Source organism: Dissoconium aciculare (genome assembly GCF_010015565.1).
Source record: "Dissoconium aciculare CBS 342.82 unplaced genomic scaffold K489scaffold_3, whole genome shotgun sequence".
Taxonomy (NCBI): domain Eukaryota; kingdom Fungi; phylum Ascomycota; class Dothideomycetes; order Mycosphaerellales; family Dissoconiaceae; genus Dissoconium; species Dissoconium aciculare.
The window spans coordinates 1,894,260-1,916,995 of record NW_022984953.1 but is presented as its reverse complement, the minus strand read 5'-3'; the positions used below and the strand labels follow the sequence as shown (position 1 = coordinate 1,916,995).

Genomic DNA, 22,736 nt, shown 5'->3' with positions numbered 1-22,736 from the left:
AGCAACCCTTAACCACCAGCATACCTACCTACTAGGTAGGTAGATGCTTGAACAGACGACTTCCCGGCAGTGCGAGGGTCCAACGCCAAATGGGCGTGGATCAATTTTGCATTGCAATGCAGACTCACACAGTACTTCGACCGGAAATTGTCATCGTGCTCTGCCTGGAGAGAGGGGGAATGCCATGTTTCAAGGCTCTCATTGTCTCCTCATCGAGTGTCTCTCCCATTTCCCGCTCGGGGGTCCTCACTCCGCCGCAATTGATGGATAGCGCCATAGCGTGCTGCAGAGGAATGCACCATCCTTGTGGAGAGTGCCGAATGGGTGTGGATAAGCGTGATAAGCTCGGCACGGCAAGAAAAATTCCCTCCATGTCATCTGCGAAGAATTGCAAAATCACTTCACCGTCATGTCAGGTTCGCGCGAATTCGGAGGGGACCAGGTCGATCTGAAACTCTACCATCCTCCTCCTGTAGATTTAAATGTCATATTGTTCACACGCTTGAACATTTTGATGGCAACCTCACGCTCTGCCTCGCTGGCAAATTTTTCTACCTCCAGACTGCTGTCGTTGTGATTCTGCGCTCGCCCGCACTGGCAGCATTATTCTTACTACTTCGCCGTTGCTCTGCAAAACTTTTTCTCCGTCCTGCTGTCATTACTAGCTTACCTGAAGACCATCTCCGTCATAGGTACTTTTCTGCCTTTTTCTTCTCCTGGTTCCCACCAACCTCACTCATTCATCATGCAGTGAGCTACTCTTCCTGCTGTTCGCAGCTACGGAATCCTCTCTTGACACACGTTCGAGACTAGCTTAGCACGTAGGTAGACCTGTGGTCTGCTTCCTGCTCTTCTAGCTGTTCGATTTGTCGCCGTGAGCGATCACAGCTCTTTGAATCTTCTGCAGACGCACAACGAGTCTCACTGTGCGATAAAGAGTTGGGAAGTGTTCGCGAATCTCCTCCTCCAGAGCCCCTCGTCTACCGAAGTTCGCCATCCGCCGCCGCGATCATGGTACGCAACATTCTCCTCTTCTCGGGCACCTCGCACCCGCAGCTCACGGAGCAAATTTGCGTCCACCTCGGAATCCCGTCGGCCAAGATTCACCTCTCCAAATTCAGCGTCGGCGAAACTCGCGTAGAGATTGGCGAAAGTGTTCGAGGAAAGGATGTCTTCATAGTACAAAGTGCCTGCTCTTCGAAATCGGCGCCTGGAAGCGGCGCTGTATCTTCGCTCAATGACGGTCTTATGGAGTTATTGATCACCATCAGCGCCTGCAAGACAGCCAGCGCCCGGCGCGTCACTGCCGTTCTCCCGCTGTTCCCATACTCTCGCCAGAGCGATCTACCTTACAACAAAGTAGGCGCTCCGCTTGCGCGCATGCCCGTAAAGAACGGCGACGATGCCAAATATACCTTCGACTCACGACCAGGCACTCCCGGCCCATCTTCACAACCACGAGATGATAAGCTAGAAAAGAAGTTGAATGGGTTGAAGCTCAATGGTGACCTCAAGCTCCCACAGCGTGCCCGGACAAACACATTGGACAGTGTCAAATCAAATGACTCGGTTGCATCGGCCGGCACCGCCAATGGAGCCTCGCCCGTAGAGCAGCACAATGGCAGTGGCAGCCACGCGCCGACCTCCACGCCCAGGCTACAGACCAGCGCGTTATCCGCTCAGAATGCTGGGACTGCTGTGTTGCCAGATTTCAAGCCGCAACGAGGATATAAGCAATGGGTTGCTCAGGCCGGCACTTTGGTAGCCGATCTCCTTACTTGTGCGGGCGCCGACCACATCATCACCATGGATCTACATGACCCACAATATCAGGGCTTCTTCGACATTCCTGTGGACAACCTATACGGACGCCACCTTCTCAAGCGGTACATCACCCACGAGATCCTTCCTGGAAACGGCGGTGGTGATCGTTGTGTGATTGTCAGCCCTGATGCGGGAGGAGCCAAGCGCGCAACCAGTCTGGCAGATGCGCTGCATATGGATTTCGCTTTGATCCACAAGGTATGTCTAGACAACGTCTCAAAATTGGCGTTAGATCTAGGGAGACAAAGTGCCTTCCCCTGGCATTGCTAAGCCAATTTGAAGAACGTCGAAAGCTGACCCTTTGCTCTCTCAGGAACGACGAAACCCAAATGCCGCCAGTGCCAACGCCAACAGTACCCTTCTTCTTGTTGGCGCTGTCTCCGGCAAGACGTGTATCCTTGTCGACGATCTCGCCGATACTTCCAACACCATTACCCGCGCCGCAAAGCTACTCAAACGCGAGGGCGCCACCAAAGTCTATGCGCTCGTCACACACGGTGTTCTCAGCGGCGATGCCCTAGAGCGCATCTTCCACTCAGGACTAGACAAGGTTTGTCCCTCCTTGGCCCCTTATTCATCGTTCCTTATCCCCAAATCCACACATAGAAATCTGCTGACCAATTTTTCTGCAATAGGTTATCGTGACCAACAGCGTTCCACAAGAGGATCACGTCCGCCGCATGGATGAGCTGGCTGCCCAACACGGCCGCCCTGCCGGTAAACTCGAAGTGCTCGAGGTTGCCGGGATTTTCGCCGAGGCAATCCGTCGCGTGCACCACGGCGAGAGCATCAGTGCGTTATTCCAGTATGATTAGAGGCATTCCGTTTCGGCGGTTCCTCGCAGGGAAGAGTAGATATACATTGAGGGCAGAAGAAGATGAGGTAATCTTGTTGGTTCCAGCGGACGTGATGTTGGGCCCTTCAATGCGTTTTGCTAAAGGACTGCTCGGAGACCATGGGTGGCTTATTGTCTGGCCATCACTCCATCAATAGTATCTCGCGTATCGGTCACTCTCTCGAAAGAAGTCTAAATCGCGGTTAAGATGGAGATTAAGTCCTTTCCTGCGTTAACCCCGTCTGTTCCATTTCGCGAAAGCAAGCAGGCTCTGGCCCTGCCCCAGCATCGACAGTCGCGCAAGGACTCTCGCTCACAAGTGGGACAAGACCTCGCCAAAGCCACGATGCAAACGGAATCGAAATGGGCAGTCAAATTTTGTTAATACAGTACACAGTAGAGTGGACAATAATCTTACAAGAAGGTGTTTGGAATCGAAGCTTAATCCAAAGTGACCTTCTCACCCACAGACTTCCTCCTTCGTATTCTTCCCCACTAACCTGTCCGCGGTGCCTAATGCCACCACGTTCCTCAAATGTCCGAACGGCAAGACATCCGCGATCCTGTCCCGTCCAGCGAATAACATGACAAGCCTCTCGACACCGCAACCCCATCCGCCCGTCGGCGGCAAGCCCCATTCCAGCGCTCGCACATAGCCCTCATCACCTGTCATGGCCTCGAGATCACCTCCCGCAACGCCGGCAGACTCGCCGCGTAGCGCCCGCTGTTGTGCAAATTTCTCTTCCTGTACGAACGGACTGTTCTCTTCCTCGTACATGTTCGCGAACTCGCGGCCTTGCACGAAGAGCTCGGCGCGTGCAGAGACTGTTTGACCGGTGGTCTCGCAGATGAAATGCTTTGCGAGCGGGCTCATACAGGCTGGGTGGTGGATGATGAAGAGTGGAGACTCGTTGGAGGCAGGCTCGAGGTAGTGGCCGGCTAAGGCGTCCAGCAAGCGTGGTAGGGTCGGTGATGCAGGAATCGGGAGAGAATTGTTCTCGAAAAGCGCGACGATGTCGGAGGTGGCAGTCGACGAGTCTAGATCGGGTAGTGAGTGACCTATCTTCTCGGCAAGAGCAGGTAGAAATTCGACTCGTTTAAATTTCGGTGAGGTCAAGTCAACTTTACATGCTGGGATTGCAGAGAGCTTCTCAGAGCTGCAAGCTTTCTTGATTGCTGCGTCCATGCCTCTCAGGAGCTCTTCCGTCATGGTCATTAGGTCGCCCAGAGTAGCATACGCTTGATAGAATTCACAAATCTGAAACTCAGGGTTATGAGTGGCGTCGACGCCCTCATTCCGAAAGGCTGGTCCCAATTCATAAACTCGCTTGAAACCGCCGATGATCAGGCGCTTGAGCCACAGCTCTGGGGCAATACGTAGTTGCAGGGTCTCGTGGGCGAGCTCAGTAGCTACAGTCTCGAAGGGTCTGGCTACAGCACCACCAGCAGACGCGCAAAGTATCGGTGTCGTCACTTTCGTGAAACCACGATCATCTAAGAAATCTGTCAAGGTACGCTCGACATGGTGCCTGACGCGTAATGTCTGCACAGCAACGGGATTGACGAGCATATCGACATGCGGTTGAGCCGCGCGCGTGGACGCATCTTCCAATACAGCAGGGACCTGATGAAGCGATGGAGCCAGCAATTTGGGCAGATGAGAAGCCAACACCGAAAGCTCGCCCCGAGCCGTGCGATGAGCATGGCCTCTCACCATATACACATCACCAACACGCGCGAGTTTCGCGAAACTTTTGAATCGTGGGACATCGAGGTCAGGGTCTGACTTCACGAGGTGACTGAGTTGCACGACAGCTTGCACAGATCCAGACGTCTCAATATCGAGGAATACGAGCTTGGATCCCGCTGTACGAATCGATGTGATCCGACCTGCCTCCAGAATCAGCACATCGCCTTGATTGATCACCTATATTGCAAGATATGCTACCTATCGCCGCGATCTCCTGCTCTTCATTTGTTTCATCTGGTTGCAAACTTTCATAGCGCTTTTCCAAGGAATTCTTTTGAATCTGCGATATTTTGGCTACGGCAGGAAGGCGAGGATACCACTCTAGTCGAGGAATGCTGGAATCCAACTGCGTGATTCGCTTCTCGTAATCATGCGTCACATCTCGGGGAGCACCTTGCGCACACAACATTGGCCCAAGACTGAATGAATGGGCGAATTGAGTGGGTTGATGAAGGCATTGAAAGCGGTGTGAGAGGGATGGCCGTAAACGGCGTACGATGGTCTCTTTACTCATCTTTCTACTGTAACGCCGTCAAAGTTGGTCAGCAAGCTAGTCCAAGCAGTTCAAGCCTTGAGATGGTAGAGCATTCGAAAGTAGTATCAGGAATTGGTAGGTTTGCGATCACGCTCCGGAGAGTCATTCGCAACGGTTCTTTGCATTGGATCATCATGGAAGAGCGGAATTTGTCGATATTTTCTGACGAGGAGATGTAAGACATACCGAGACTGGAGTGGCTGCGCCTCGCCGTTGCGTTACAGCGAATTCGCAAGGCAGCTGCCTTTTAAAAGCGATCCCCAATGGTTTCGCCTACAGTCAGATATAAAGCTTGTGATGATGTACGGCTGTAGATGCATGCATTCGAAATGCGAGTTCAGCACCCTCAGGTGTAGCGCAGTCCATGGACGTTCGTGCAAATTCGCGACTTCAACGGTCCGAGCCGGCACCCCGAATCAGCCGTCGTAACGTTTCAGCTGGCAGCCGGGCAGTGAAAATGACATTCAATTAGATCGAAGAAATTCAGGGAACAATCTCTTCCTCGAAAAGAACAAGTGGAACCGGACAAGCTTTGTTCCAAGTTACATAGAAGACGACATTAGCAACACAGTCGCCATTGCTACGTGCTCAACATGCTGGACCTGCTGGGCGTATTGCGGAATGTTGGAGGATCAAAGATATCATGAGATCGGTCCGCAATCATAACATAAGTACCTACCTACCTAGGTAGGTAGGTAGGTTCGTAGATACATCGCAGCGGAGACTCCCTTCCCATTTCACTGCACTATAAAATATTGTACCTGGAAAATGGAAACCACTCCCTGGCCCATCATTGGTAACTTCGAAAGCTAATGCCAGGTGCAGACGTACCAACCCGATGACTGCCCAATTTCACCCGCACACGCGGCGCCCGTAACTGAGTTGCCCCTGTCCTTTCGTTCGCTCGTGACAGAGAACGGCCTCGACACAATGCGTCGTTATCACGACGCGCGTGTGCATACATCCACAGGTTGATTCGAGATCACAGTCATCGTTCCGGTCATCGTGTGTAGCATCCTGAAAACAGAAAAAAAATCGAGCGGCTTATCGAGTCCAACAGTAGGGGGCGTATCCGCAACATTCACAACATACACAACATGACATACACGTATTGGCGGCAGTCCTGTGTAGCGATTCTTTACGGGCGATACCAACTCATAGATCGATCTAAGACCACCTGCACAGAGAGCTTGGAAGTCAACAGGGCTGGCCGTTCAGGTCCGTCGAGGCCAAACAAGCAAACGCCGTTGAATCGGCGAGATATCCCACGCCGATCTTTCAATTCTATGCACGCGAATGTCCCTTCGCAGCAGCGTTGTTTACAGTCAGTGTTAATTTCCTAACAGCTTTTCCAGACCTCACGCTGCACCACAATGATGTCTTCACTGGTAACAGATGTCGCTGCCATCACAGTCCCGAGCCTTCGATTTATTGGACCAACTGTAGCGGGGGATTATTAGTCTCGCACCTGTAGAAATTTTAGATTGTGAACGCATACCCAGGGGCGCGATCTCGAACACAGACGTAACAGTCGCTTTGCAGGAGACACATGGCGGCACGTGACTGCACAGCCTTCAACATAGTCCCTGGTCTTTGCGCCGCATGACATGGCGGCATTGTCTTGGTAGTGCTGCGCCCAGACAAAGATAGAACATTATCCAAAGCAGTCGCATTTACTGTCATTCTCGATCAACAAATAACAAACCACAATATCATAGATCTCGTCGGAGTACACGAACGACAGCGCAGTCATTACTGTGTTCTGCCCTCGATTTTGGCTCTGGCGCATCACTAATTGCCATCCGCTCCTTCGACCCAACACATACAGCGACTATTGAGACAAACGTCTCGTCTTTAGAAGCACCAGACGACAATTTAGAAGCGTCTCGGTCGGAAGGGAGATCGAGAAGGAGAGCAAGGAGACTCTAGTATCGATCAGACGGCCCTCTCGCAAAAACATCACAATATTGTTCGACACTCAAAACCGGCATCGCGTTCGCGCGTTCTGATTTGGCTCTGTGGTGATTTACACCACAAGCTCGCTCGCTACATACGCAGTTTCTAGGCCGCTCTATTGCGGCCTGTTGACTCGCCCACCACGACTTCATACAAGAGCAAGCACCATTCGCGCCCTTCGCTACTCAGTGGGGATTCGGCTTACCAGCCTTTGACCGGTGGCGCCGCCAGCTTTTCAAGTCAGCAGCCGCCCATCTACAATCCGACAGGGCCGGCAGGGTACGAGGCGGGAGGATATCATGATCGGCAAGGCCTTCCTACAAGAGAAATATTGAACGGCGCAAGCGGATCAAAATCGGGCCCATCCAAGATGTACATCCCAAATACTACCTGGACGTGGAGCTTCATGCTCGTCGCGGTCTTCCAGGCTGCCATCAATCTGGCTCTGCAATGCTATGTGTTTGGAAGATTCCAGGCCAGCCTGCTCCCTGACGCGAGGAATTCAGATGTGTCCTACACCATTCCGACATATCTCGCATTATTCATCTTCGGCTTCTTATATCAGTTGATATTGGTCTGGGATGCTCTGCGATTGAAGAATACAATTCAAGTAATCGGACTATGCATCTACAATCTAGGAATGGTGATATATGCTGCGGTGGAGATCAGTCAGGTCGACGAAGCAATTGAGATCCTGGACAACCAAGGAAACATTCAGCCGGGTCTGCGAGGAGCGCTCAAGCCATTCCTGATAGCTGCGCCCTGTGTTCTTGCTCTTGGAACAGTACTATTGGCCCTTGTCGCATGGAAACTATACGACGAATTTGCGTGGTCGATTTACAAGCATATTTCTGCTGATCTGCGACTAAAGCGGCGATTCCTAACGTACCAGGTAAGTTCCTTCAAACGTAACTTTGTATTTCCGGCGATCAACTCGCACACAAATCATGCCATGTGTCGATTCCAAGAGTGATCGGGCGCTGACCATCCTTTCACAGATTTACATCGCTCTACTAAAGTTTGATTTCTTCTTCTTTTTGGGATTCACTGTGCAATTTCTGGTCGTTGTCCGGAAAGGCACCACACCAGCTGAATTCGGCCTCACAATCGCGGCTATTCCGATCACAATCGCGCTTCTGTTTTTAGCCGCATGGTTTACCCAACGAGAATCCACCGTTGGCCAGGTTACAGTCATTGCGGTCTATTTCGCCGCGATGGCATACTTCTTCTTCAAGCTTGTGAGGATGTATAATTCACCCAAAGCACAATACTACGAATCCGCACGCCACAGCTTGACCACCTTTGCGGTTCTCACCCTCCTGCTGCTCATTGTCACCATCGTCGTGGCCATCATGTGCATGCGGAACTTCAACAAAGGCCTCAAGCCACATGTGCGCTCCCGACGGTCCATGCACGGCAGAGATTCCCTCGAGGCGGGTAAATACACCTCCTATGAGGGCTATCACGCCGAGCCGCATCCAATGGGTGCGGTAGGAGGGCCGTCAAGGATGACCATCGATTGAGCTCCTCTAAGAAGAGGATAGAGTTTGCCTTCTCTCTACACTCACTCCTTGCGGAACATCAAACACTCCATTTGGAGGGTTGGGTCGCTTCATGGGCTTACAAGCATGTTATGGTGCATTTGTACATCTACGGCGTTTTTGAGGAGCGTCAGCGATGGATGGGGAGGCATGGATCGAAGCGACGGCCCCCGTTTGGGTTTGCGGCTGTCGTCGTCCAGCTTCATTTTCGGTTGGTGTGATATCTTTGTGACATTTCGTATTGTTGGGCTGATCCCTTTGCGGCGCGAGCTTGCAGACACGATTTAATGACAAAACTACATGCTTCTGTTTCTCGCTGAACGGTCAGATATTTTGCTCAAGTTGACATCATTCGAACTTCGTAGGTCGAGCATGACGCGAGGGCACCGCGTGGATGAAAGTTGGCTACAGCTTCTGTCGCACACATGAACAGCTGCTAGCTAGACTACGCGATGGACCGGCTTCGACCTCGCGTGATAATCGCTTGCTGATCCCTGTGCATTTGACTTTGGATAGGTACCTACTTAGGTAGGTAGGGAATCTTCCGCATACAACCACTCGTGACTCGGCGGCTAGGGTTCTACAGCATTTCCACTTCGGAATCATTCCCAATTAGCTGGCCTTGTCGCCACTCTAATGAGGTGCAGTAGTTGGCATGTAGTCTGAAGCGGTATAGTTGTGCAACAGCTTCATGCGCTGTTGCTGCACGTAACGCTACTCTGCGGGTTGCAGATGCGTAGGCATGTATACTGTAATATGTATGGAAGCGAGATATCGCTTGCCTACATGTCCTTGTCCTTGGGGTCCACACACACCTCCTTAGGGATCTACATCTTAAACGTGTATCAGATGTGGCGAATGTGCCCGCTCTTGATTGCTCGTGCTTCACTGTGTGGGTTTTCGTTGGAAATGGTTGGTTCCTGTTCTCTGCCAGCCTTGGAGATCAAAGCTGCGCTCACGCGGTTCCCTCTTGCGCGCATGCCTCGAAGCCGTGTTCGACCAGCAACCGCACCAACACATCAGGTCGACCATATGTGCCCGGGGGAGGTTTGAAACACACCTACAACCAGGCTGTTTGAGAGACCTCCGGTAGTGTATCGTCTGCCAATCTTGGAAACTTCTTCGGCTATTACACTGCATCCATGGATATTCATACAAAATACATGCAAAGCAGTGATGACCCCGATCGCGTCATTTACTAGTACGATTCCGAAAAACAGATATCGGGCTTAACCTCGCCGGGGTTCTGCGACCGTTGGCAACGTCTTGAGTCTCTGGCGACTGTCTTCTCACGCTACGATGCAGCCTCAAGAGGTTTAAATCTGCACGACACATGAGGTTCTTTGCAGCAGTTTGCATATTGTTTGTGAGAGCAACAACGGCCATGGCACTATTGGCTCCTGGAGGTGCCTTTTGCTTGGCTTGCACATTCATTTAGGACGATTCCGTAAATTGAAGTGCTCACGCAATCGCTCTAGTCGCAACGTATATGGTGGCGATCATTTCAATCCAGTACCATCAGCTTTACGAGGAATTGCATAAGAGTGTCGTGGTCGCAGGTCGCGCGAAAGGACCTGTGTGTTGGAGGATATTCGTTCCTATGCTATTTCAGCTGTGTGTTTCTCCAATCCTTATTTTTCTCGGCAGACCGTACTCCAGGTACTCAGCAGCTTCGACAGCCAAATCGTTCATTTTTCTTGACCCTGGATATTTCCTTTCGACACAATTTACATCATTTTCATAATTTGCCGGTACATCTCACCGGAAACCAAGAGCGAGCAGATTCCGTAGTTACGGCCCCCGAAAACGCCTAATCCCGAGCCCTGAAAGCAGCCCTGCAGCCCGCCCACGTTCAGCATTCCTGATAACGTCAGCCTCCGCGTCGCATCCCGCCTGGTCCCGTCTGACTTGTGGGAGAGACAAGTTCAGAGCACGAACGTACGTCAGATCACGAACAAATACTGCGTTACGGGCTCTTTCATTATCCCGGCCCTGGCCGCTACAAGGCCTGGGACACGCAGGTTTATCTGCATTCATTTCTTGGAAACCGCCTTTTGTTGAATATAATCGCCTGTCATGGCACCTTCCAAGTCGGCGCCCGGAGCGCTGTCGATTCACATGAGCACGACGACTTTGAGAGTTGAAGGCATGACTTGCGGAGCATGCACTTCCGCGGTGGAGAGCGCATTTTCAGGAGTTGAGGGAGTAGGGAACGTGTCCGTATCATTGGTCATGGAGCGCGCAGTGGTCTCACACAACGCTGAGACGATAAGCGCCGACACAATACGAGAAATGATCGACGACCGCGGATTCGATGCCGAAGTCATCGCCACCGACGGCCCTGAGATGCAGTCACAATCGAACGAGGATGATGCGCTATTACAGGAGATGGACGATGTATTGATCGGAGGCAACCTTGCTACAACCACGATTAAGGTCGGTGGTATGACATGTGGAGCATGTACGTCAGCCGTTGAAGGAGGGTTCAAGGACGCTCCTGGAATCAGGAGTTTCAGCCTGTCATTGCTCGCTGAGCGCGCGGTCATTGAGCATGACCCCACGATCATCACGGCGGAGCAGATGGCGGAGATGATCGAGAATACTGGATTCGACGCGGAAATTCTGGAAACCAAGACCACCGACGTCGGGCGACCTGGACTGCCGAAACAGACTCAATTATCAAGCAAGAAGATTATGACAACCACCATCGCTATCGAAGGAATGACCTGTGGAGCATGCACGTCCGCAGTCGAAGGCGGCTTCCACGACGTGCCTGGCATGGTCCAATTCAATATCAGTCTGCTTGCGGAGCGCGCCGTGCTTCTCCACGACCCAGAAGTCCTCCCGGCCGCAAAACTAGTCGAGATCATTGAAGACCGAGGATTTGATGCCTCGATAACATCGAGTGTGGAGGAGGGCGTGCAGACCTCTAGCTCTGGAGCGGCCATTCAGCTGAAGATCTACGGTCTTCCGAGTCCCGAATCTGCCGCGGACCTGCAAGCCAGTCTGCGAAACTTCCCTGGTGTCCTTTCCGCGAACGTCAACTTCGCGACCACACGCGCATCAATCACTAACATTCCGGCGCAAACTGGATTGAGGGCACTGGTCGAATTCATCGAGAATGCCGGTTATAATGCGCTTGTGGCAGAATCGGACGATAACAACGCTCAGCTCGAGTCTCTGGCCAAGACGAAAGAGATCCAGGGCTGGTGGCGAGCATTCCGCATCTCCGTCTCCTTCGCTGTTCCAGTTTTCCTCATAAGCATGTTATTCCCCATGTGCTTCAAGTCTCTCGACTTTGGCAGCATTCCACTACCGATCATTCCTGGTCTATGGCTCGGCGATATTGCTTGCTTGATCCTGACGATTCCAGTGCAATTTGGTATAGGACACCGTTTCTACGTTTCTGCCTTCAAGTCTATCCGACATGGTTCGCCGACCATGGACGTTCTCGTCGTCTTGGGAACCTCAGCTGCATTTTTCTTTAGCTGCGCTGCCATGCTTGTGTCAATTTTTATCCCGCCTCATTCTCGACCCTCCACGACCTTTGATACCAGTACCATGTTGATTTCTTTCATCTTGCTCGGTCGATTCCTTGAGAACCGTGCCAAGGGACAAACGTCCAAAGCTCTGTCTCGATTAATGAGTCTCGCACCACCCATGGCAACCATCTATGTGGATCCTATTGCAGCTGCGAAAGCGGCAGAGAACTGGAGTGAGAAGGGCACCTTCGACGGAACAAAGTCACAGTCCCAGGTCTCGGAGAAAGAAAATACAACTACGTCATCAGCAGTTGAGGAGAGAACCATTCCTACTGAATTGATCGAAGTCGGCGACATTGTTATTCTTCGTCCTGGTGACAAGATTCCAGCCGATGGGATCGTCACTCGTGGTGAAAGCTACGTGAACGAAAGCATGGTCACTGGTGAGGCAATGCCGGTCAACAAGAAATCCGGCTCCGCGTTGATGGCCGGCACGGTCAACAATGCCGGCCGTCTGGACTTCAAGGTCACTAAAGCTGGCCGCGATACTCAACTCAGCCAGATCGTGCGCCTTGTTCAGGAGGCGCAGACGAGCCGCGCCCCAATCCAGCGCATGGCCGACACTGTAGCCGGATATTTCGTCCCTATCATCATCACTTTAGGGCTTTCTACCTTCTTTGCCTGGATGGTCTTGAGCCATATAATGCCCGATCCGCCTTCAATATTCCTCAAAGAGGCCAGTGGAGGACGTCTCATGGTCTGCGTCAAGCTCTGCATCGCCGTTGTCGTCTTCGCGTGTCCCTGTGCACTCGGCCTGGCGACCCCGACCGCTGTCATGGTTGGTACTGGTGTCGGTGCCGAACAAGGCATTCTGGTCAAGGGTGGCGCTGCTCTGGAGACTGCTACGAAGGTGAAACATGTCGTTCTTGATAAGACCGGTACCATTACTATGGGCAAGATGAGCGTGTCGCAATTCGAGCTAGCTGAAGCCTGGAAGTCCCACCCACGGCGCGTGCAGCTCTGGTGGAATTTGGTTGGTCTCGCTGAGACCAGCAGTGAACATCCAATTGCAAAGGCAATCATCGCCAGTGCGAAAGAAAAGCTCGGTCTGAGCGCCGACGTGCAAATTGAGGGCAACACTGGCGAATTCGAGGCTACTGTCGGAAAGGGTATCAGTGTCTCCATTGAGCCAGGTCCATCATTTGACCGCCAGCGCTATCACGTCTTGGTCGGCAACGGCCCGTTCATGAAGAGTCGAGGAATCACTGTGCCATCATCTCCCGAGAACGTAGACGAAGCCCTCGTGCAAGAATCTGCTTCAAACGCTTCCGCTTCCACCAAGTCTGGCCAGACAGCAGGCATTACCCAGATTTATGTTGCCATTGACAACAGCTATGCTGGATCTATTGGCCTGTCAGACACACTGAAACCATCTGCCCGCGCAGCGATCCAAGCCCTGCACCAGATGGGCATTCAGACATACCTTGTGACTGGTGACCAAGCAGCCACAGCCCACCATGTCGCTGGCCTCGTCGGAATCGCACCACAGAATGTGTTCGCCAGCGTGCTCCCTGAAGGCAAAAAGGCTATCGTCGAGGATCTCCAGAGCCGCGGCTTTGTCGTCGCCATGGTTGGTGACGGCATCAACGATTCACCCGCGCTCGCCACTGCCGACGTTGGCATCAGTCTCGCGAGCGGCACTGACGTTGCCGTCGATGCTGCCGACATCGTCCTCATGAAGCCAAACCAGCTCCTGGACATCCCTGCTTCCCTACACCTCAGCCGCGCCATCTTCCGACGCATCAAGCTCAACCTCTTGCTCTCTTGCGTTTACAACGCCGTCGGCCTGCCCATCGCCATGGGTTTCTTCCTACCCTGGGGTATCACCCTGCCGCCTCTGGCAGCAGGTGCCGCGATGGCTTGTTCGAGCGTGACTGTGGTCGTCAGTTCATTACTGTTGAAATTCTGGCACCGACCCGGATGGATGGTCGAGGGTGCAATCGAGGACATTAGCACATCAACACAGTTCGGCGGTAGCGGTTTGAACAATATCTTCCGGAGACTACGCGGCGCACTCTCTGGACCACTCGCACGGCGAAAGCAGGACGAATACCAAAGGGGTGCTTATGTGCCCCTGGACAGGTACGATGCTGTTTGATGGGAAGTGGCGACAGTGGGCATACATCGTGCACTTTTTGACGACATCGGTGCGCATGCACTTGTCGTTTGACATTCTTCACATCTTGTGTAAAACAATATACTTTGCTGGCGTTGAAGCGGAATACCCTAGTCTTGAGTAGAGACGCACAGGAGAGGTGGCCGCTCAGTCTGGCGCTTTTTTGAATATACATTTGACGAATACAAAACTTCTCTTTTAACACGTTACACTCTAGACCCGGTTCGTGTGGGATCGCGTCGAGACACATGCAATCATGGCATGATCTTGTTCTCCGACTTTGGCAAATCCTGTTGGTGACTACGCTGTACTCTAAACTCTCATCCCAGAATCAACTGCCGGGCTGCTTCGGAAAAGACCGGCGATTATGTGTAGTTGGGATTCAACTTGGTCTCAAGAACCTCGTTGTTCCAGGTGAATGCTCGAGACCTTTGATTCCTCATAACAGGATCTTGTTGTATGCTCGGGCCGCCGATAAGGCTCACTCTGCGGAGCACCATCATATCAGCGAATCGCGACATGAACCAAGTCATCTCATAGATCGTGGTCGCAGAGGTCTACTTTGCTATGAGATCTGTTTCTACCGATCGTCACAGCTCTTCTCCAAAAGTGTATCTTGCTCGAGGCCTAAAACAAGAGATCGCAAACCTTCTTCGGAAGCATCGAGCTCAATGAGACCTGCGGGTTGAGTGTGTGTCATCTCCATAGTAGCACTGCCAGCGCACAATGAAGGACGGACAGTCATCTTTCCGTCGTCGAACACATGATCAATGTATCACTTGCGACAGAATTTGCCCCATCCTCGAGGCGTGCAGGCCAAGCAGGTCCCATGGCAACCGCAACATTCGATCAAACAATTTCTGAAATTTTCCTTTGTTGACATGCAAGTTTTGCTTCCCAGTGACCACGCATGCGCCATGCCCGTTTCTGGGGTGCATCAGTCCAGAGCGGTCTTTGTCTCTCTCTCCGATGGGAGGCAAGTATGAGTGAGGAATCAGAGAGGAGGCGAGAAGGGGATGCGGGTTAACCGGTATGGCAGAAATTTGGGAGTCAACGCCCATTTGGTTGTGGCCCATTTACTGTTGGCATGTGGTCTCATATCTGCCCGCGCGCATGAACGATATTGGCGGGAATTGACGTTTCACTTTCATCATATCGCATCGCATCGCATCGCATCGTATCGTTGTGCTAATGCGCACGCGATCGGTCAGATTTGCTTTGGGTCGTGGTCCAGTGAGATCATCGTGATGTCTGCCCGACAAGGCCGCAAGGCTCATGTTGATGATGATCATGATCATGATGGCGATGCTGGCGACTTGAGATTTGTTACTGCAGTGTGACAAACCCTCTGGCCTAATGTGGCCGGGGCCAAATGCTGCGTCAATATCTCTAGAATCAATGGCCTTAGTAATAGGAGGAACAAGGCGGCGGCTTTCAGTCGGAAGGTTCAATGACTAGCATGTTTAAACAAGTTTGCCCATCCACATCCCTCAGGCTGCAGGCATTTCATGTTACGGTTTTGAAGTATACTACATCAACATGATTAATTGGATAAGTAGGACGTGCAGCACTGTGCTGATTTGGTGCCTCGAGGAGAGGCGCGATGCGTCGACCCTAGGTTTTAACCCAAACCCTAAAGGGTTGCCGACTGTGGACTCGGAGATTCTCGTTACTGCCCAGGTGAATACCGATGATGTATAACTGGCGGTCCATAACGAGTCCCAGGAAATCGCAAGTGATGTCAGCAGAAGGCAAAGTTCACGGACAAGTTGGACGTATTTGTCCCTTGTCGAACCTTGAGCTAAGCATATCGAGATGTGAGCCCCACGAAACTAGGAACAATAATAATTCTGGAAATCCGCCCAAATAAGGTATCGGAGTCTATTCCAGGCATTGCGGCTGTCCTCCTGTGCTTGGGACCGAATATCTACCTAGGTAGTCTCCGAAGTGTATAGCATAGGTACACACGTATAGACATATCACCCGCTAGCACTTCCAGCCATGTCTCTCGAATTTACTAGAGAAGGGAACTAGAGATGCTGTGCGTTCGTAGCTCGCTCCAGATCAACATAGGAAATGATTGACACAAGCACGCGTTCCAAGGTTAATGGAAGTCGGACTATGTTCCTACGGGTTCGTAACCTGGTCGCCGGAGTGTATCTTATACACGCCTGGAATCCCATCGATTGTGCCCTTTCAGTGGTAGAGAAGCGCGATACCAAGATTGCGTGACATCTGAACTTGGCGGTAAGCACGTATCTTCATCTCCAAGCTTGATTCCGCAACCCTGTCCGATGGATGTGCGTAGGGAACGATTGATGACCAGATTTCGGGTGCAGCACCAGATCCAGAACCACACATGCGCCACGGCCAAAGAGCTTCGGCAAGGTGGCCAGCATGCAATTGCTCCGTTCGGCCAATGAGAAGCCGCATGAAACCCCCATTGTCTCCCTCCACGCCTCGAATGATTAATATGCAGGTGCTCTGCTGAGAAGGGGCCCATCGCAGATCCCCAGCCATGCAGGTCTGTTCCCAAGCGCGGGACTGCTATGTGATTCCGCCGAGATTTTTTTCTCGCCAAGGTATGAGACGGGGATGGCTCCTCGAGGAAGGATGTCGCAGACGGAAGTTTCGCTTGTGTATATGCCGTGTACAGCATGAGGAAGGATGCCGTACTCATTATCACTACAGCGGGAGAGCGGGAATGTGTGGAGATTGAAAGACGCATGATTCAGACCGACGATAGAGGGCTTGGCCATTTCGCCCGCCGGCGCACCCATCGTTGCGCTTTGTCGTGTGTCGCATGTCTCGCTCAACACCCATCAGTGTGAGTATGGCTTCGATCCGTGATGGGCGGCCCAACTGCCGATCCGTCCCCTCACCGACCGAGATACGCCGTTGGAATCACTTCGGCTCACGCGAGACTCGTTGTGAGCTGTTGCGTCCATTTTCGGTAGAGGTAGAGACTCACGGCTGCCATGCATGCACCTTCCTCCCGTACCTTGCTCACTCTCGTGCTGGGCGTTGCACCAGGGTGAACACCTCAAGAAGATGTTTCTTGTAACGGCCACTCCCGGTCTAACACCACTGCTCCGTCATGACCACCAATCCCTCAACTAGGCCTTCAACTCACCTGATACTAAGTACAACTTCTGTCCTCCTTCGATCTCTTCGCAACGTTCTTGCTTGTTTGGTTCGGCTTGTGAGGCCCATCTTCCGTGGTCCATCCTTTTCTGCTTCCACCGCACTCATCATTCGTCGACCTTCGCCGGACAAGACAGAACGACAGATCCATTGCTATCACCGCAGTCCTTGCCGTCTACCACCGCCCGAACATCGACTGGACCGGACTCCGTTCTTGATTTGTCTACCGAGCGAAATAACGCATACGCCATTGCTGCCGATCTTCACGGCCGGAACAAGTCTGAGACGCCGCAAGACCTGATCGACATAGTGCCTCGAGGTTGACCAAGTCACTCACGTGTCAGCTCGTTGGGCGCAATCTCCCGCCCACTACTTGCTGGACAACCATCGACCATGATATGACCCGAACTGGACCGTTTACATCACCTTTCATTGACATGGAATGCAAGCTGGCGTCAGACAAATCATATCGCCAGATACTCTAACAATTTCTCCTCGAGTTCCCGGTCTCTACGCAATCTGGTGGAAACCAGCGGCGCAGTCTTCAGGCGGAAGACAAGGGGCGAACTTCGACGATATCATTCGCATCCATCCTATTACTTATCAATCCGAGTGGTAGCAAACCATGCGCTTTCCAATCCGGTTCCAGCTGGGCAGCTTGTTGCTGCTGTCCTCACTGATCGGAATTTCGGTCGTCTCCATCGCAACATGGGTACGAGTTCATGACTTCGTGCTCAATGTGCGAGCATCGCGTCTGCAACTTACTGCGTCTTTGAAGGCAGCTCAGTTGGCCTCGAATTTGAACCTGATGCAGACCTCAGCGAACTTTGTAACCACCCGAGTTCTCGTACAGCGAGCCCTCATGCGTTACAATTACTATGGCAATAACTCCGCCGAAAATTGGGTCTCTGCACAGACAGATATGCAGGCTGGCATAGGTGGCGACGGATCCATTGGGCAAACCCTGTTACTTCAATCGATGGTCTTCCCGAAGAATAGCACAGGGGTTGCGGGAGGTCATAGTTTGATGAATACGACATCAGTTGGCACCATCGGGCAAATTGAGCTCCCATACAAATATCCGAACGGCACTCATATTTTGTTGGGAGCAAATGACACCGACGCTGGACCACTGGGATTTCCACCGATGCTTTATCCGAACATGACGACAATCAGCGACTTCTACAACAGTACTGGCGACCCGTATGACCTTTACTTCGACGGTACCACGCTCATTCCAGGATCGACCATGCTACTAGGTCCATGGGCGGTAAATAAGACCTTTTCAATGGTCTCGATGACGATGCCGATCGTGAATAACACAAGTGCATCGGACGTTGTTGGATTCCTTACAGTGCTGATGGACGCATCACTCATCTCAGACGTGATGCGGGCGCAGGAAGGCCTTGACGATACCGGGGAGCTCCTGATCATGAGTCCCGCCACGCAGAACAATCTCTTCCCACCCAGCGCCATTAAAAAAGGCAGCAAGAACAAGCCTGACTTCCCGATCAAATATGTCATCCCGTTGAATGACAGCGATACAGCCCGGCATCCAGAGCAAATGTGGGGCGGGTCGAGACAGTCATTCAGTGTTCGCAAATACCCAGCCATCTACGCCGCAGTGGACGCGGTCCGTGATGGCAATGAGGAAATGGGCGGTGTTGATTTGTGGGCCACGAACGAAAAAGGACAAGAGGTCAGCGTTGGCTGGGCACTTCCGCGAATCGATCTGGTGGATTGGGTGGTGATTGTTGAAATGGAAAGAAGTGAAGTGTGGGCTCCGATCAATCGCTTACGAGCCATCATCTTGGCATGCCTCTTTGCCACTGCCGGTTTTATGGCCGTTATTGCATACCCCCTGGCACACTTCTTCTCTCTACCCATTCTACGACTTCGACAAGCTACTACGAGATCAATCAAACCTCCGGGCCCTCTCGGTCGTGATAGCATGGGATCGTACGGCAGTGAATCTGAAGGCAACTACGATGGTATGAACGGGATGTCGAGCGCGTTCAGTACAGGCCCGAAGCGCAAAGGAGGCTTCTTCGACAGAATCACAAACTGGCACCGAGGCCATGATCAAGACTCCCAGACCATGCGGGAAGAGCGCAAAAAGCGTGAATTCCGCATCCCGCAAAAGGTCAAGCATCGCCGTCAATTCTTTCAAGACGAGTTGTCCGATTTGACGGGAACCTTCAACGAGATGTCCGACGAGTTGATGATGCAGTACACGAGACTAGAGGAGCGAGTACAGCAACGCACTGCAGAACTTGAACTGAGTAAGAAAGCTGCGGAAGCTGCCAACGAAAGCAAAACATTGTTTATTGCCAACATTTCTCACGAGCTGAAGACTCCACTGAATGGTATTCTGGGCATGTGCGCAGTCTGCATGCAGGAAGACGACCCCATTCGGCTCAAGCGATCTCTTGGCATAATATACAAGAGTGGTGATCTTCTATTCAACCTCCTGACAGACCTCCTCACATTCAGCAAGAATGAGGTAGGTCAGCATCTGACGTTGGACGAGAAGGAATTTCGACTTCGGGAAATTACCGCACAGACCGTGGCTATTTTCGACAAACAGGCATCGGAAGGCAAAATTGACTTTCGCGTCATCTACGAGGGCATTCCGCGAGCCTCCAGCGAAACTCCCAATGTTGTTGAACCTTCAGACTTGGGTCCTGACGGCACTGGTAAGATTCGTGACATGGTCCTCTGGGGCGACATGCACCGCATCTTGCAGATCGTAATCAATCTGGTATCAAACTCACTGAAGTTCACACCTTCGGGCGGTACAGTAACTCTCATATTGCGCTGTCTTTCGGAGATGCCCACCGACATCGACAAACGTTCAAGCTCGACGAATTCGAAGACCCTTCGCCGAGCGTCCCGCCAAACACGGGCTTCTGACGTTTCAATTCATTCATCAGCGCGGTATAGCTCGACTCAAGGCGGCAGCGCACGGAACAGTACTCAGCCTCCAGTGGTAGACCGTGCGGGATCACCGCCGCCACCACCTGGCTGGAATCTGTACTTCGAATTCGAGGTCATTGACACAGGACCCGGTATTCCCGAAAATCTTCAGAAACAAATCTTTGAGCCCTTTGTGCAGGGAGACTTGCGTCTCAGCAAGAAGTTTGGCGGTACTGGTCTAGGTCTGAGTATTTGCTCACAACTAGCCAGCCTTATGCAGGGCAGCATCCGTGTGCAGAGTAAAGAGCATGAGGGCGCAAAATTTACGCTCAAGATCCCGCTCAAGCACGTGAAGTCACATACTGACAGTTCGGCCTCTTCCTCGCGAGATTTTTGTTTCGACGATCTCAGCCGTCAGAATTCTGTACGAGAGGACCACAAGGAGCGCAACAATACCTCTCAGGAACGCCTGGCTAGATCCGAAGGGAACGACGAATATCCTTCTCCGAGTTCAGGCGTTTCCCCCGCAGGGAATAAGATGTCGGTGGTTGACAACGTGGCTAGCGATTCTCAACCACGTCTGGTCGGTCTATCCACGCCGTTTTTCGCGTCCTCACAACCGATGGGGTCACCGAACTCGCAATCTGCCACGATGCAAGTGATTGCGGCAGATGGAGCTCGCGTCCGGTGTGGACGAATACGGGTCCTTGTTGCGGAGGATAACCAAGTCAATCAAGAGGTTGTGTTAAGAATGCTCAAGCTCGAGGAGATCTACGACGTAACAATGGCAAAAGATGGACAAGAGGCTCTTGACCTCGTGAAGGCTTCCATGAAACCACAAAGTGAAGGCGGCGGAGGCGGCGTGCCTTTCAACCTCATTTTCATGGATGTGCAGATGCCCAATGTGGTAAGTCAGAGAATTAGTACCTTGTGCTCTTTTTGAATCTCTTGCTGACGTTTTCACCAGGATGGTCTGCAAAGTACTCGTCTCATTCGCGCTATGGGATACAGCGCGCCTATCGTTGCCCTTACAGCTTTCGCAGAAGAAAGCAACATCAAAGACTGTCTTGAGTCCGGCATGAATTATTTCCTTTCCAAACCGATTCGAAGACCTCAACTCAAGAAGGTCCTCAAGCAATATTGTGCGCCCATTCCCGAAGAGGTTGCGGATGAACTTACGCCTCCCCTTCCGGTCGGACAAGAGCAGCTCACGGTGTCCGAAGTCGTTCGCTCGGCGTCCACCAGAAGAGCGGCGGCAGCATTGCCACCTGTATCGACCCCTTCACCCAAAACCGCAGTTTCTGCACCACAGGATGTCACTTCTCCAATGGTACTGTCGGCACAGCCCTCGATCGCGTCCGGCTACTTTGCAACCTCACCTAACAACGTAAGTGACGGCACTGAAAAACCTTTCAGTCCTTTACGTGGAGACTCCATGGTCTGAGACCATGACTTTCGAAAGACTCGCCATGACCAAGAATTTTACCATGTGCCAGATATGATGTGAAGAACCACCTACGGCGCTTGCCAAAGCACATTGCTTCGAGATTTGTTACTTTCTAGAGCAAGTCACATGCAGGTAACGAAGTCCCGACTGGGCATTTCTTATTTCTTCTCAAAAGCGATGGCGTTGGAGGCGTTGTAAATAATTTGCTTTCATCTCTTTCGCTCGCCTTCAGAGGCAGCATCAGGAAGTGCCCTTGCACCCTCGTAATCTTCTCATTTGTATTACCTATTTGGGATTTTTGCTCATGGCCTCCGCTGCAACCAGCTAGTTCTGAAAAGTCCATAGTTCAAAAATGTAGGTGTGCTCTGTTGTCATGCTATGCATGGCTGTTGATGAGGAGACACATTGCTTCACTTCGATTGATACGACGTAAGGAAAAATAAGCGAGAGTCAGGTCTGACACAGTCTCAGAAACAGCCCTGGAGGGCTTCGTGCGGAGAATTCGCCTAAGAAACAGCAATGTCTCTGCCGAGAGCCTCATGGAAGTAGCCGTGCAGGTCAATTGGTCAAAACTCCCTAGTTAAGACCAGGCATTCTAGACGTAAGGCCAGGGCATTATCGCCGACTCACGAGAATGGAACCAGCACAAAACTCACCAACACAGGAGCCCAAAGTAACCTACCTGGGGCCAGGAAAAGTTCATGAGGAGCCTGAAAATGATTCAATGGGATTTACTTACCAGCGCGACCGGTCTTGATTGCCTGATGAAAGGCGCTAAACCAGGTTGTACAGAGGATGGTTTGCTCGGAGCTGCAAGAGGACATCCAAACACGAGCTGCTCATTAGCGAGAAAGGGCTCACCATCGAGTCGACAAACTATGAGCCTGTCGACGAAGCAGGTCAAGCGATTACTGAGGACGAGGCGAAAGATCTGTTGATCAGCTGGCGAGGTCGGCTGAGATGTGATATCGAGGCGATTCCTGCATGACTTCAGATTGAGTCTTTCAATGTGTCTTCTTCAACCAAAAGTCCAGCGTGCTAATAAATCGCACTGTAACCCGCCTTGTTGTGTTCGTAATTGTCCCGCCTTAACAGTCCATTGGCGTCTGAGGTGTCTCATCATTCGAATG

At 52.0% G+C, this 22,736-nt stretch overlaps 7 protein-coding genes across 7 annotated transcripts; 5 read left to right on the top strand and 2 right to left on the bottom strand.

Moving 5' to 3' along the window:
* Nucleotides 1-1,011: 1,011 nt before the first annotated feature.
* K489DRAFT_314325 (ribose-phosphate pyrophosphokinase) lies at nt 1,012-2,639 on the top strand (the record flags this gene model as incomplete). Its single annotated transcript, XM_033600999.1, has 4 exons — nt 1,012-1,605; nt 1,684-2,022; nt 2,138-2,374; nt 2,514-2,639. 4 exons carry the CDS (start codon nt 1,012-1,014, stop codon nt 2,637-2,639), a joined length of 1,296 nt encoding a protein of 431 aa, XP_033462543.1.
* A 480-nt stretch (nt 2,640-3,119) lies between these two features.
* K489DRAFT_408155 (lysyl-tRNA synthetase-like protein) lies at nt 3,120-4,923 on the bottom strand (the record flags this gene model as incomplete). The annotated part of the gene is made up of 2 exons (XM_033607446.1): nt 3,120-4,549; nt 4,608-4,923. The coding sequence occupies 2 exons, from the start codon at nt 4,921-4,923 to the stop codon at nt 3,120-3,122; spliced, it is 1,746 nt and encodes a 581-aa protein (XP_033462542.1).
* A 2,347-nt stretch (nt 4,924-7,270) lies between these two features.
* Nucleotides 7,271-8,423, top strand: K489DRAFT_408154 (uncharacterized protein; the record flags this gene model as incomplete). The annotated part of the gene is made up of 2 exons (XM_033607445.1): nt 7,271-7,792; nt 7,899-8,423. The coding sequence occupies 2 exons, from the start codon at nt 7,271-7,273 to the stop codon at nt 8,421-8,423; spliced, it is 1,047 nt and encodes a 348-aa protein (XP_033462541.1).
* Nucleotides 8,424-10,072: 1,649 nt separating this feature from the next.
* Nucleotides 10,073-14,312, top strand: K489DRAFT_378048 (heavy metal translocatin). The gene has a single exon (XM_033604303.1). The coding sequence runs from the start codon at nt 10,518-10,520 to the stop codon at nt 14,079-14,081; it is 3,564 nt and encodes a 1,187-aa protein (XP_033462540.1). The 5' UTR covers nt 10,073-10,517; the 3' UTR covers nt 14,082-14,312.
* A 1,691-nt stretch (nt 14,313-16,003) lies between these two features.
* On the bottom strand, nt 16,004-17,012 carry K489DRAFT_159491 (uncharacterized protein). The gene has a single exon (XM_033599286.1). The coding sequence runs from the start codon at nt 16,825-16,827 to the stop codon at nt 16,261-16,263; it is 567 nt and encodes a 188-aa protein (XP_033462539.1). The 5' UTR covers nt 16,828-17,012; the 3' UTR covers nt 16,004-16,260.
* Nucleotides 17,013-17,706, top strand: K489DRAFT_159492 (uncharacterized protein). Its single transcript, XM_033599287.1, has one exon. The coding sequence runs from the start codon at nt 17,197-17,199 to the stop codon at nt 17,542-17,544; it is 348 nt and encodes a 115-aa protein (XP_033462538.1). The 5' UTR covers nt 17,013-17,196; the 3' UTR covers nt 17,545-17,706.
* Nucleotides 17,707-21,661, top strand: K489DRAFT_159493 (uncharacterized protein). Its single transcript, XM_033599288.1, has 2 exons — nt 17,707-21,066; nt 21,127-21,661. Exons 1-2 carry the CDS (start codon nt 17,869-17,871, stop codon nt 21,601-21,603), a joined length of 3,675 nt encoding a protein of 1,224 aa, XP_033462537.1. The 5' UTR covers nt 17,707-17,868; the 3' UTR covers nt 21,604-21,661.
* Nucleotides 21,662-22,736: the final 1,075 nt, after the last annotated feature.